This window comes from Puma concolor, chromosome E1 (assembly GCF_028749965.1).
Source record: "Puma concolor isolate L17-30 chromosome E1, mPumCon1.1.hap2, whole genome shotgun sequence".
Classification (NCBI taxonomy): Eukaryota; Metazoa; Chordata; class Mammalia; order Carnivora; family Felidae; genus Puma; species Puma concolor.
The window spans coordinates 20189454-20204338 of NC_141680.1; the positions used below are offsets into that span (position 1 = coordinate 20189454).

General features: G+C 54.5%; 1 protein-coding gene across 3 annotated transcripts in view; it reads left to right on the top strand.

Moving 5' to 3' along the window:
- RAB11FIP4 (RAB11 family interacting protein 4) overlaps positions 1 to 14885 on the top strand; it is a 126094-nt gene that overhangs the window by 96276 nt on the left and 14933 nt on the right. For all 3 annotated transcript variants that reach the window (XM_025916956.2, XM_086686561.1, XM_086686562.1), the window contains 2 exons: positions 12429 to 12658; positions 14483 to 14677. In XM_025916956.2, the coding sequence (XP_025772741.2) occupies positions 12429 to 12658; positions 14483 to 14677 (425 nt within the window). The remainder of the gene's footprint in view (positions 1 to 12428; positions 12659 to 14482; positions 14678 to 14885) is intronic.

Sequence of the window (14885 nt, forward strand, 5' to 3'; positions counted from 1 at the left end):
CTCGGTCCACCTGGTGGACTGTGAGAGGCAGGAGAGCTGACCTGGGCCACTGCTGGCCCATCCCAAGCCCCTCTTTACGCTCTTATCGTGATGGTAAAACATGGAGCCCCCAAAGCGAGCCCCCACAAACTCTTGACTGTGTGAGTCATTTAGCCCTCACTTCAAACAGCCACATCTTTAAAAGCTATAATTTGTAGCCCAAACTAGCTGCCTGTTCAAAGAGCCAGGAGAACCCTTGATGTGCGCCCCTTTCAACTTACAGCCTGTTAATTCGCCTTTGACATTTGAGTTGCTCGACACCTGGCTGTGGCTTCCTGAGCAGTAGGGCCCGTGGCTGGGTGGGAGCTGACGCTTCCCGGGGGGGCTTGGGAAGTCTTTTCTGAGAATTCACATGGGGTGATTGATGTCCGGGGGTTCCTGTTTCGGGTTCACGTGGCTCTATCCTGCGTGACAACAGGGCTGGAGAGAAAGATGGCAGCCTAACTTTGGGGGAAGGTCAGTTCAACTCTCTGGACCCCGGGTCCTTATCTGTAAGGAGGAGACCGTGTTTACTTGCAGAGATTTTGGGGGAAGAAAACGAGACCACCTCAGTATAGCACACAGTAGATGCCGCCTGGTAGGTGCTCCTGTGTGGCCCCTTCCTTTCCTTTCTCCCACCTGGCCACATGACGTGGACCTGTCTTGTGGATTCGGGTAGGTGCGTGTGGGGGGACTCCGCTCACAGGAAGCCCCTCCCTCGACCTGCAGCTTCTCCATCAGCTGACGTGCCTGGAATTCTTGGGGCTGGCTGCCGGATTTGGTTTCCAGATGTGGAAGCAATTAAGTTTTGTTTTCCTAATCCCCAACAGTTTGCCTCTGAAGCCCACGTTCTCACTTGAAAATCAAGACTGTCAGCTCTGTTTGGGGGTGGAGGTAGACCAGGTGGCCCCTGAATCCTTTTTGTTCAGGAGGTACGTTCACTGGGCACTCAGATCTGGGACCCGGGGCTCTGTTAGGACGGTCACATCCCATCAAGGGCCTGGTCCCTCCGGGAGCAGTTAACCCTGGGGCCACCTCCCCTGTGGTTTTTGCTTGGAGATGGGTCACTTAGCCAGATTCAGCCGCAGTGTCCGCCTGGCCCCTCGGTCGCCATCCCTGACCCTGGACAGCCAGCCTCAAAGCGGGAGGGGAGCTCCAGTCCTGACCAGGCCTGAGGGAGGCTGGTGTCGGAGCCAAGGTGCCCACGTGTCCCAGGAGTGGTAGGGGCCCCCCTTCTCAAACCGACCACAGTTGAGGGGAAGGAGTCTGCTCTGAGTTTCAAGTAACCAGAAATACTGTCTGGCATGGAGAAACTGGTAATACCTTGCTCAGTTAGTGGGTGCTCCTGGCCACAGAGGTGGCCTGCCCCAGGATCAGACACTGGCACACGCCCGTGGTTCCAGAGCTAACTGCTGATCTCTTCCCTTGTTAACCATTCACTTTTTAGGTAAAATAACTTTTACATTTGTACTATAACCACACTAAATACAGTTCTGAGTAAACAAAAATTGCCTTAGCGGTTTCAAATGTCTCTGGCTGGATTGCACATACGCTTTCCTTTAAAATTGAAATATTACTATTCAGAGAACACAAGAAACAAATAATTTACTTAGACTGTTTTATACATATATACATATATATGTATGTATACACACACATACACACACACACACATACACACACACACACACACACACGCTTATGATGTTTACAAAACATCATCCTGATAATTCTAGATTCACCAAGCTTTGGCGTCAGCAAAATCTAGTCTCTTTAGAAATGGCTTCTCTCTCACCATCATTTTGAGATACTGCTAACATTCCTTTTGAGCAGAGACCCCAATTCTCTTGTTGAGGTTTTAGAGGCCCAGTAGCTCTCTGTAGAGGTTGAGCTGAACTGACCGAGAAGGACTTTGCCATTATTATCAGGGTGGGAAGGGGGCTGACAAACCCAGGTGGAGCTGGGGGGTTTCCGTGCAGGCTTCCGAGCAGGGAAGGAAGGGGCGTTCGTCTGCCAGGGCCACCAGAACAACAAAGTGCCATAGACTGGCTGGCGTAGACAGCTGAAATTAATTTTCTCACAGTTCTGGAGGCTAGCGTTCAAGTTCGAGACCAAGGTGTCGGCAGGCCTGGTTTCTTCTGAGGCCTCTCTCCTTGGCTTGCAGGTGACTGTCTTCTCCCTATGTCTTCATGTGGTCCCTGTGGGCATGGGTATCCGTGTGTCCTAATGTCTTCCTCCTCCTCCTCCTCCTCCTCCTCCTCCTCCTCCTAAGGACACCGGTCAGATTGAATTAGGACCCTACCTTATGACCTCATTTTAATATAATTACGTGTTTAATTTTTTTTAATGTTTATTTTTGAGAGAGAGCAAGAGAGAGACAGAGCATGAGTGGGGGAGGAGCAGAGAGAGAGGGAGACACAGAATCCGAAGCAGGCTCCAGGCTCTGAGCTGTGGTCACGGAGCCGGATGCGGGGCTCGAACCCACGAACCAAGAGATCGTGACCTGAGCCGAAGTCGGATGCTTAACCGACTGAGCCACCCAGGTGCCCCATAATTACATTTTTAAAGATCCTCTGTCCAAATGCAGTCACACTCTAAGGTACTGGGGTTGGGACTACACCATGTGAATTTGGGGGGTGATAGGACACAGTTCAGCCCATAACAGAAAGGTTCTCTGGAACCGTCCTGCAGGGGGAGGAGGGAGAGGAGTGTGAGCAGAGCCTGGCATGCAGGGAGAGAGCCCTGCGTGGAGGGGATGGGAGGCAGCTGTGCCTGTGGGCAAAGGCCCACTGTTGCCGATGGGCCTGTTGGGGTGGCTCTTGGCCAAGTGCCGTATTCAGAAAAGGTTCCAGTGTTCTGACTCCTGGTTTACGTTCTAGAGCCTGAGCCACCGTTGCCTCCTGATCTGATCATTTGGAACCCAGACTGTTCCTCTTCCAGTTCTTATTCTCGTGGGGTTTTGACCCTTGAGGTTCTGTCGGTTCACCGGGCTCCCTATTGCTGCTGCCTCTGCCTCTAGGATACAGCATTCTTTATGGCTTCACTTTTTCATCTTCCTTTTAAATAGCTAACTGTCAGGGGCGCCTGGGTGGCGCAGTCGGTTAAGCGTCCGACTTCAGCCAGGTCACGATCTCACAGTCCGTGAGTTCGAGCCCCGCGTCAGGCTCTGGGCTGATGGCTCAGAGCCTGGAGCCTGTTTCCGATTCTCTGTCTCCCTCTCTCTCTGCCCCTCCCCCGTTCATGCTCTGTCTCTCTCTGTCCCAAAAATAAAAAATAAACGTTGAAAAAAAAATTTTTTTTAAAAATAAATAAATAGCTAACTGTGTCAGAGATTTTACACTTTTCCTTAACCAGTTCAGCAAGTCTGGGGCAACTGTCTTTCGTGTTTTATGTACGTTTCTTTCTGCCGACCTTTTGAAAAAAATAAGACCTGTGAGAACTGATCTTATCTTTGGAGGGTGGGGCCTCCAAACCTGCATAACTCCCCAAGGTCTTGCCTGAAGCAGCCTTCTGCAAGGGTCCCCGGCACCCCCTCTCAGCCCCCAAGGTTCCAGAGCCCACCTTACGGCCCCTCCAAAGGCCGTGACTCCATCGGCCACGCAAGAGGACCTCCACGGTGCCCCAGTCAGCCCCTGCAAGCAGGACGGAGCATCATGGAGCAGGACGGGAAGGAAGACCGTCCCAGTGAGGATTTGCATGCCCCAGTTACTCACCAGTGCTGCCACCACATTTGCTTTATCCCTGTGTGTAACTTCCCCGCCCCCCCAAACCACTTGGAAGGAAATTAGGCAACGCGTTATCAAAACGCAGGGGTATTTCTCCTTAGCAAGCATGATTCCCGAATATCACCCAATATGCAGTCCCTACCCTAGCTTCCATTTTGACCCCAGTAGGTCCTTTGTAGCTAGGTGGGTGTTTGCTTGTTTGAACTGGGATCTAATCAAGGCTAGCATTTAGTTTTTCTGTCTCTTGATAAATCTAAAACAGTGGTCCTCACGGGGTGGTCCTGGGACCAGCAGCATCACCCGAGAACGTGTTAGAAATGCACTTTTTACAAAAACCTGTTTCAGTCTATGGAAATGCAGACCCAGGCCTACTGAATGAGAAACTCTGATTCAGCCCGAGTTAGCAATTCATCACCACCATAACCCCCCCCCCCCCCCCCCCACACACACGTACACACAATTCTGATGTACATTAAAGCCTAAGTACCACTGATCTCAGAAAATCCCTGTTCTCTTCTTTAGGACATTCTCTTTTTGAGACGATCAGGCCAGCTAGCTGTCTTGTAGAAGTTGCCACATCCTGTCTGCCTGCTGTTTTTCTCTGTAGTGCTCTGTAACTTGTTCCTCTATCCTACATCTTCCTGTTTAGTAAAGGTTAGATCTTCAGGCCCGATTAGAATGGAGTGTTTTGTTAAGACTACGTGAGTGTGAGCGGTGAGGCTGCATCCTTCCTCTTGTATCACATCAGGAGGCCAGCGTCTGAGTGTTCCCAATTAGTGATGGGAGGTTTGATCCCTGCGTTAAAGTGACAATAGCCTACTTTCTCCACGACAGAGATGATGGGGAGGGGAGCGGTGTTCGGTAGTAATCTGGTGGGTGACTCTTCGGTGCTGTGCAAGCATCCCATTCCTCATCAACCTTCGACCTAGTGGTTTTTTTTTTCTGCAGTTGTTGGGTACAGTGTGCTGTTTGCGTCAGGTCTAGTTGGTGTGGTTCAGATCTTCTGTCTCCCTTCTCGTTCTTTTGTTTGCCTGCTCCATCAGTCACCAAGAGAGATGAATTAAAATCTCCAGCTTTATTCATTTATTTATTTATTTAAAAGTAAGCTCTACACCCACCGTGGGGCTGGAACTCACGACCCCGAGATCAGGAGTCGCACGCTCCAGGGACGGAACCACCCAGACGCCCCTTCCTTCTTTTACTTTTGGCCTGCGTTCTGATGTTTAAGTTTGTGTCTTGTAAATGGCACATGGCTGTTGTTTTTATCGAGTCTGACAGTATTTGTCTTTTAATAGTATGCTTTATCCCATTTTCATTTAATGCATCACTATGGTTAACAGCTTTGGTCTTTCTTTTCCTCCTTTTTTTCCTTCCTTTCAGATGACTTAAGCTTTCTTTTTTTTTTTTTTTTTTTTTTTTTGGTATGTTTATTTTTGAGAGACAGACAGAGGGCAAGTGTGGGAGGGACAGAGAGAGAGAGAGGGAGACAGAGGATCCAAAGCAGGCTGCACGCTGACAGCAGAGAGCCCGAAGTGGGGCTTGAGCTCGTGAACCCCCGTGAGATCATGACCTGAGCCGAAGTCGGATGCTCAGTTGACTGAGCCACCCAGATGCCCCCAGCATTTTTTTTATAACATTTTTTTCTCCATTAGATTTTGTAGTAATACGTTTTTATTCTTTAACCGCTAACATTTGACGTGCTCCAACATGTTATTGGGTTGGAAGTGGCAGGGTGGGGAAAGAGGGCTTGGAGTGTCTCTGGTGGAGTGCATCACCTCACTGTGAGGAGCCTTTCCAGCAGGGTCCACAGTCTGGCCCAAAGCCTAAACAGGCCTGAAAACCAGATCTCGTTGGCCCTTCCCTCACCGCTGGGACTCAAGTGCCACCCATGCCCACAGATTGTCCCTAGGTGGACACGCAGAGCCAGAACGCCAGCAGCTTCATTTATAGTGAGAAGTGTGCTCTGGCAGTGAACTTGGGCAGTCCTTCTCTCCCCGTGCTCGGCAGGCTCCTGGATGTTTGCTATGATCAGAAGGGTGGTGGGTGAGCTTGGACACGGGTAGCTGGTTAGAAGGTCTGAATGGACGTTGAATGATCTCAAGCTCTGGTGCCAGCTAAGTTGGACCCCACCGCCCTTGGGACAGGCTGGACATGCAGGCCAGGAGACCAAACACCCTGGCCGGTGCCTGGATGGATGCTGCCAGGGTCTGCTTTAGACCCTCCTTCCTGGCCCCTTCCTGGGGCAACACCAGATCCCTTAATGCTCAGTCCCTCTGCTTGGCCACCCTGCAGGAAATTTGCTTACCCCTCGTCTTATTCTAGCTGCTGGGGGGCTATCCGACCTCCTTGCTTCTGAATTTTTCTGGGAGCTACCTCATGCCCTCTATTTCTCTTGCACTCCTGTGACACTACCTTAGCAGTAGCGTTGGTTGTGGGGAGAAGGTGTGAGATTGGGAAGAGAGACAGCTCAAGGGTTACAATTAAAAACATCAAAAAGAGGGGCGCCTGGGTGGCTCAGTCGGTTAAGCGTCCGACTTCGGCTCAGGTCACGATCTCACGATCTGTGAGTTCGAGCCCTGCTTCGGGCTCTGTGCTGACAGCTCAGGGTCTGGAGCCTGCTTCCGATTCTGTGTCTCCCTCTCTCTCTCTCTGCCCCTCCCCACTCGTGTGTGCACGCGCTCGCTCTCTCTCTCTCTCAAAAATAAGTAAAACATTTTTTTAAAAAATGGAAAAGAGGGCCACATGGGCTTCCATGCCCCTTCCGCTGTTTTGGCGTGTGCAGTAGAGAACTCCCTATCTGACTGCCTTTGCTTCATGCAAATGGCATGTGAGTTCTTGAGAAACATGGGCATGACTTTCTCTTTCTCTTCTCAGTACCAGCCTGAGGTTCCACAGCCAGTGGGGGGTCAGATCCGGGACTGAACCAAGTCTGCCTGAGAGCCCCAGTCTCTCTATCCGTAAAGCTGGGTGACTTAGACCCTCCCTCGAGGGGCTGATGTGAGAATCAGACCCTCTTAGCATTTCCCACTTGAGACAAGTGGGAAGCCCCAGTTGTCACTCTTGTCCCCTTCTTGGATCTGCAGGTCCGTGTTAGGTTAAAGTAGTTTTTGGAAGGTCTACGCTGAGATCTGCCCCTGAAGGCTCCTGTGCCAGGAGTGGCCAGCCCAGTTGAGAGCTGGTCTGGAGCTGCTGGTGGTAGGAGGGTTCTGGAGGTGGATCCAGGGGCCCCTGGCCGGGAGGAGAGAGCCTGAAAGCTGCCTTGGCTGCCACCACTACAGAGGGATGGTTCCTGGCCACTCTCTGATCTGGCCCCTGGGAATGGGGACATGGCGGTCTGTCCTGTCTTCTTGGCTTTGGCCTCCCCCACCTGTGTGGGCAGCTTGGGCTACAGAGCTTTTATCTGACAGTATGCAGTCAGTCCCCAGGGCTGGCCAAGAAGGGCGATAAATGAACTCTAATAACTTGGTGGCCTGGTGCCCCCATGCCTGCCCTTGACCTTGCTGGGGATGAGCTGGGGCCTCGTATCTGAGCCGTTATTTCTGTTCAGAAGTTGAGGCTTAGGCACCAGCCTTGCTGTGTGGATACTCCCCTCCCCCTTTATTCCCACCCTTGCCCCTTGACTGGCATCTGAGTAACCCTTTGTTGAGCCAGAATCTTATCAGCCGCTGATGAGCACCGGCCTCCCTCCGGCAGAGCCAGGCCTGGCTTCAGTGCGGGCGTTGGCAGCCACAGGCAGGAGGTGGGCACAGCCTGGATTGCTTACTAATCTCTGCTGCTGCCATGCCTGATGGGTGGCTGAGCCGCAGTGGGGGGTAGGGGATCCCAGTCCAGGTAAGCCCACCCCTTCCCTCTGGAGCTGGGGGCATCGGCATCTACAAGTTGGCTTCTTAATCTTTTGCCTGTGGGGCCCAGCGAGAGCTCGAGCAGGCCTGTCACTTCCCCGGGCCGTGGGCTGGCTGGGATTATGAGGAGGGATTTCATCCCCGGCCCAGCCCCACTGCACGAGGCTTGGTTTGTGTCCACCCCCCGCCCAGTGCCTTCCTGCAGTGGGGTTCCACGTGTGCCCGCTGGTGCCTGGCTGCGAGGGAAGCTGGGAGGTGCCCGCTCAAGCTATTTTTACCCAGCCCTGTCCCCACGGAGCTGTTCTTTGGCTCTAAGTTACTGCCTGGCGAGCAGAGCCCCTGCCGGGGCTGGGGGTGGATGTGCCCCAGCCTCCTGGACTCCCTCGCCTGCGCAGTGTCTCATCCTAACGCGTGTTAAAGCATGTAATTAATGTGCAGAGAGACCTTCCAAGAGCATACACAGAAGATGGCCCTGGGGGTGGGAGGGAGGGCGCAGAAAGAAAGAGGCACCTGCAGCTCAGGCTTCCAGAAGCCGAACCCAGCCTGCCTCCACTCAGTGTGCCCCTGGGGGTCAAAGCGATAGGCTCCTGGGGCTGCACGGGCCAACAGGGGCACCCCTGCTTGTCTCCTCTCAACCAGAATAGCTCAGATTTGTTGATCGTCTTCCGTGTGTGCCGAGCACACGTCCTAACTCATTTCCTGATCATCGTGAACTCCGTCAGTAGACGAGGAAACTGAGGCACCGAGAAGTAAACCTAAGGTTGCAGAACTTAGTGGTGGAGCCGAGGTTTGAACCCAGTCGGTCCACCTCCAGAGCTCGTTCCCAGCGCCACTCTGCCCGCTCTCTTCTTTGCCACGATCCCGGCACCCGTGAGGCACGAGGCATCGTTTTGCGTTCTCTATGGCGATCCTGCCGGGCAGGCATTTCTACCCGTCTGTAGATGAGGCTCAGAAGTCGAACAACTTCTCCAGGGTCACACGGCCGGCCAGTGGCCAATCGGATGGGCACCCACGCCTCGAGGTCGCCGTGGGTGGGCTCTCCCCAGCTCACTGTTCTGCAGGGCAGTTCGTTTCCCCAAATACTTGCTAATTGCCTGCCATGTGCTCGCTGCGGTGCTGCCTGTTGGGGGTTCAGGTGCTCTCATCCCCACGGTTACTACCATAGGGTCCCTTCTTACAGGGAGTGTGGAGTGGGGCCTCTCGGGCCCGTGCCCTCCGTGCACTAGCCGCCAGGAGAATGGAGTAGTGATGTGTGTGGCTTGGAGGGAGCATCCCCTGAGGGCCGGGTGGGTGACGGGCAGGACCAAACGACGTCATCGTGTCCAGGCCCTGCCGCGCCGCGTTCTGGAAGTGTGGACGGTGGGCACCGGAGGCCCCTCTGAGGCGGGGATGCCCTCTCCCGCCGTCAGTCCTTTTCACCAGCTGTTGAATTCGGCCTGGGCCGACTTCCTACAGAGGAAGGGGTGACTTCAGGGCCTGCTGCTGCCACTGGAGAGGGGCCCCACAGGCAGGCTGGGTGCCTCCCGGCTCCCACTTCCAGCCAGGGGCCAGCTGCATCCAGTCCCAGCTAGAGACGGGGTGGGGACGCCGAGGGGGACACTGGTGATACCGACCTGCCCTGCCAAAGCAGCTGCCTAGGGCGTGTTTTCCCAGCCTCCGGCCTCTCCGATCTCTCCAGAAACCCCTGGTTTTGGGTAAATCCCCAGACCCAGCTTCTTGAGGAGGGCATACTGCCTAGTCTCCAAGCCAGTGAGGGGTTACACCTTCTAGCACCTGCTCCCGCTTTGCCTCTCTTCCTGAGGTGTTCGGGATCAGAGCAGGCTGTCCCCACTTCCAGGGGCACCCCTCCCAGGCCCGGTGCTATACCTAGCCCTTCCCCAGAGGGCCCAGAGGAAGGGGAGCAGGGTCAGGATGTTCCCAGGGGAGTAGCAGGGGTGACACGGCCCCTTTTGTCCGGGACAGATGCCAAACCAGTACTGTCCCAGACCAACCAGGGTATAGCTTTTCTGAGAGCTTGTCTTTATGTTACTTGAATTTAGAAGAAAGCTACTAGAAATGGTTTTGAGGTTCTAGAAATCGTAACTTGCCTTGGGCAAACAGTGAAAAGGTGACAGCGTGGGGAGGCAGCTGATTTTACAAGGCTGGCATGTTGAGAGAGCGCATGTAGCGAGGGGTGGCTGAGGGCCCTGACGTGGCATGTCAGGAGCCTGGCTTCGGGTCACAGCAGGGCCTCCTGCAGCGGGGAAGCTCCACGGCAGCCCCCCTCGCTCGCTGAGCCTCACCTTCCCCATGCGTCAGGCTAAGCCTGTAAATCCTCGATCCCTGCCCTCTGCACCTCCTGGAGCTCTCCCGGGGCTGTCGTCCGAGCCGGACGGGGGTATGTGTGGGAGACAGACCAGATCCTTTGACAAGTGCAAAAGGCCAGACAGATGTGGACTCTGCTCGATCAGAGGGTAAAACTATGCCTGAGGAAGTGGTGGCCTTATTGGGAGGGAGTGACCTCTGTGGGGGCCTCAAAGCCGCCTCCTGCCCCACCTGTGGCTGAGACAGGCCCCTCTTTTCTCTTGGCCCAGCTGTCAGGAGGGGGATGTTGCTCTGGGACATCAGGTGGGAGGAGGCCGTGGTCCGCACTTCCGTGTGGTGAGTTGGGTGCCTCTGGGCAGAGTGCCTGGCAGAAACTGGGCCTCCGTATCTCCGTGTCCAAGGGGACAAACATGAGTTAGCCAGAGGCCAAGCCGGATGCCTGAGGAGCATGGCTCCCGGTCTCTACTAGGTGCCCTGCCTGCCTCAAGCCTCTGCTCGGTGGGCAGCAGCCTCCTCAGGACCCCTGCTGACGGGGCTATGAGGACAGCATGGGCACTGGCGGCTCCCGGTCCAGTCCTGCCCTGCCCCTCTCTCCGGCGGGGCCCCGGGTAAGTCACCTCACGTATGAGAGGGGAAAGGAGACCCAACTCCTAGGGCTGTGAGGACCAGAAGTGGCCGAGGACTCCTGTAAGCCACAAGGCAGGCGTTCCCAGCGAGTGCCAACCCTCCCCTGCCCTTATGGCTGGGAAGGCAGAAAGCTCGCAGGTGAGGGAACAGAGCACGGCCCTCCTCGGTGAGCCGTCTCCCTCCTGCCTGGCGTCTCTCCCAGTTTCCCCGCGCTGAGCCGAGGAGTCTCCTGCTGTGGGTCGGAAGTGGGCAGCACGTGGGGGCTGCAGCAGGTGGAATGCCTGGGCTTCATAATTACTGATCTGTCCCTACGTGAGACTGAAGCTCTAGGAGCGTGGGTTGCATGACCGATAGATGGAACCGAGCGTGTGGTGGTCAGAGGTAGGTGGGGCGACCTCCGCCTCCTGGCCTAGAAGACTCCTGGCAGGTGACTCTCTGAGCCTCCATGTCGTCGTTGGTAAAGTGGGGCTAAGAATCGCTATTCTGAAGAGCTGTCCTAAGCCCAGATAAGATTACGTATTCACTGTCCGCTCTGCCTCCGGAACTTGGTGGCTGCTCGGGAAACGTTGGCTTCCCTTTGTTTCTGCTGGGATGCAGCCTCGGGCTTGCGGACGGAGAGCTTGCTTCGGGTGCAGGATCCGACGCGGTCGGGAGCCCTGTGGGATTGGGTTGGTGACATTCAGGTGGAAAGGGCCGTGTGAACACGAGGGTAGTTTTAATGACGCAGCCCCTCGGCCTCCACAGCCAGGGGGGCCTCCCTGCCTGGTGCCGGCTTTATTAGTGCAGCCGGTGCTCCGCCCGAGTCCTGGGACAGGCGGGAGCCAGGCTCATTAACTGCCATCTATTCTTGGGCCAGGGTGTCTACAGCAGCAGGTGACGGCACACTTCTCAGTGGGCACAGCCAAGCCTGCCGCTGACCACCTTCCTTGGATGTCCCCAATCCTGTTCTTGTCTGGGGTGCCTGGGGGCTTTTCACAGCCTCTGTTACTGTTCCCCTGGCTGCAGTCCCGGGGCCGCAGGGAGCACCTTCAACGCGGGCCACGCGGAAGATCCTTGGGAGCAGTTTGACCTCTCGGACAGGAGCAGGTGGAAGCAGTGCCCCCTCAGAGGCGGCAGCCCCGAGGGTGGTTTGCGGAGCGCTGCCTCTCAGAACAGAGCCAGAGCTCATAACCTAGAAGGTGATTTTGGCAAAAGTTCAGGCGGGTCTTTATCTCGTGCTGGCGTGGTGCTGGGCGGTGTGCTAGGCACCGGGGACCCACCCCTGCTCGGAACTGAAGGGCTCTGTGTCCTTGCTCCTCAGCACGGCCGCGGCAGGGCCAAGGCACGCTGTCCTTCCCCGGCTGGTGCCACGTTGAGGTCCTACCCCGTGACACAGTGATCCTGTAGGATTCCACGGTCATTCTCAGTTTACCGAGAGAAGCGAGGTTCACGGAGGTGATCTGACGTGCCCAGAGTCCCGGAGGGCAGGTTCCGTGGTGCGTGGATATCCCTCTACCCCGCTGCATCAAACTCCACTAGGTCGGGGTCGTCGTTCTTGGTAGCCGTTCATTGTGGCTGTGCCCTTAACTCAGTCACGAAGCCATCTGGCTCCTTGTGCAGGCTGTGATGGGGACCCCGACGAGCAAGCTGTCCAGGTGTCCTGAGCAACGTAGCCAGCCCAGCTGTGGCTCTTCTCCACGGATGGCTGTCCCCGGTGGTGCTGGCTCCTCACTGGGCTCTCATGAGGCAGCTGCTGTGAGAGGCCCAAGATGAATCACCTGCCGGGTATTCTTACTCTCAAGGTCCTGAGGTCTGGACCTGCCTGTGTCCCAGTCCCTGCCATCCCTGGCCCTGCCGACATCCTCGCGGTCTGATGAGGCACACTGAGCCCCGGGGAGCCAGCCTCCCTCACTTTGTCCTCTGTCTTTCCCAGGGCAGCGAGGTGCCAGGCCCTACCTTTGCTGATGGCGAGCTCCTCCCCAGGGACCCCAGCTTCTTTCCCGAGGACGAGGAGGAGGCTATGACGCTGGCCCCACCCGAGGGCCCCCCGGAGTCAGACATGGACAGCCCCATGGAGAGCATGCAGAGCCTGGAGGGGTCGGTTGGGAGTCCTGCCGAGGAGAAGGACGGAGGGCTCGGGGGCCTGTTCCTGCCGGAGGACAAGTGAGTTAAAACTGTCTGGAGCGCCACATACAGGAAGGTGGTGGTCATGGCCAACCCAGAGATTTGGAGAGGGAGGAGAGGGGTTCTAGTATCAGGTGAACCATATGAAATTGTCAATTCTTAATCATTTTTGACCTTCAAAAAAAAAAAAAAAAGCAATTTCCTATACATTTTCGCAGGGCAGAGCTTCTCAGGCTCCAGTGGCTCTGGGAGTCAGGCTGTTCTCGGTGGGGTCTTTGGAGTAGTTCATCCATTTTGCTTCCTGGGAGCAGTGTGACAGCCGTACTGTGACCAGCCACCAAGGACAGTTGGTCAGGGACCACAGACCCATTGTCCTTTTGGCTGACCATTTGCCACTTGATCGTACACATTGTTCTTTGGGACCAGTCGCCAGGAGGTGGCCGGCAGGGGACGCTGAGGGTTTTAATAAAATGTATAGGAGAAAGAGCTGGAATGTGATGAATCCATCCCAAGGTGCTGAGGAGCCTGAGGGCAGATGAATGAGTTCAACAACAACAGGGTGGCGGTACCAGCAGACTTGCTCGTTAGTGCCCTGTCATCAACACTGTGATTCTCAGAGACCAGGACTGCTCAAGGGCACGGTGGGAGAATTACAGCCTTACCCACTTCCCTGCTTCTTGTCCCCAGTTCAAGTTGCCCAGTTTTGAGCTCAGAGGCTCAGTACGTCAGAGAAACCCTCATTTCTGAGTAGCGATACGTAGACCTGACCTCACAACCACTGACGGGAAGACCTGTTTCGGCAGGTGACAAGCAGTGCTCGGTTCTCAGGTTGTGGACAGGGCTCAGCCAGCCCTGGACACTGTCACAGGCCACACCGTGGGTCACCCATGAGAGGCCTAGGGTCTCCGACCCATGTTCTCTGCAGTGAGTCCCTTCTATAAACTGGGAGAAGCGCCTCATCTAGTAGCTCGTTGTTAACTTATTTTAAAACTTCCATTTCTTACTAGAATGCAAGCCAATTAAACAGAGCTTGGAAAAGGTAGGAAAGGAAGAATGGCGGGGGGTGGGGGGAGTAACTCACTTACAGTCCCACCACCCAAACCCAAGCTCTGTTACCATGTAAATACTTTTATGTCCTAGTTTTCCTTATTTTGTATCAACCTTTCCTTTCTGTATTTAAATTTTATATCCAACTTTATATTAGTTTTTCCCATATTATTGCTAGTATTTTTTGCAGACCTTTCAACAATTAGATAACCCATAATTTGATATTTACTAATATATATTATAATTTTACAACTGTAACTTAATCATTTAATTAGCTAATATTAGCAATATAGAATATATAATTTTATATTATACTAGTACTATAACTTAAAAAAAATTTTTTTTAACACTTGTTTATTTTTTGAGAGACAGAGACAGAGCATGAACGGGGAAGGAGCAGAGAGAGAGGGAGACACAGAATCTGAAGCAGGCTCGCAGGGCTCAAATTCCCAAACTGTGAGATCGTGACCCTAGCCAACGTGGGACGCTTAACCGACTAAGCCACCCAGGAGGCCCCATATACTATGACTTACTATAACTTATTCTAATTTGATGTAGGGAAACCATTCAGTTGTAAGCAATGTTTTGTCGCTGTAGAGAAGCATCGGTTTGCGCATCTCTTGTGCAGAAACTGTTTCTGTGGTGAGACACTTCCCTTAGGATGAGGTCCCCAAAGTGCACTTGCCAGGTCAGAAAGCACACACTCGGGCTTCTGATCTCTGTGGCACCAGTTGACCTCCAGGAAGGCTGGTTGGTTTCCCCGGCACAGGCTGTGGATGGGGCTGTGTTAACAGACAGCCCTTCTGTAACACCCAGGTCCCTGGGCCATGCCCCATCCATGACCACATCGGACCTCTCCACACACTCCACCACCTCGCTTATCAGCAATGAGGAGCAGTTTGAAGACTATGGAGAGGGGGACGACGTGGACTGTGCCCCCAGCAGCCCCTGCCCCGATGACGAGACCAGGACCAACGTTTACTCGGACCTGGGATCTTCAGTGTCTTCCAGGTGGCCCTGTGGTCTGGAATGGCAATTTGGGGCCCGGGAAAAGCGGCCGGACCAACCAAACCTCATCCCAGGGCGGGTCAGAGGGCAGAGTCCTAAGCTCCCTGGGGTCAGCTCCTGGAGCTTGGGGGTGCTGCCTTTGCACCCTGATTGGAGATTCTAGAATTCCTCTCGCCTCCTTCTGGCTTGGGGAAGAAACAGAATTAGCCCA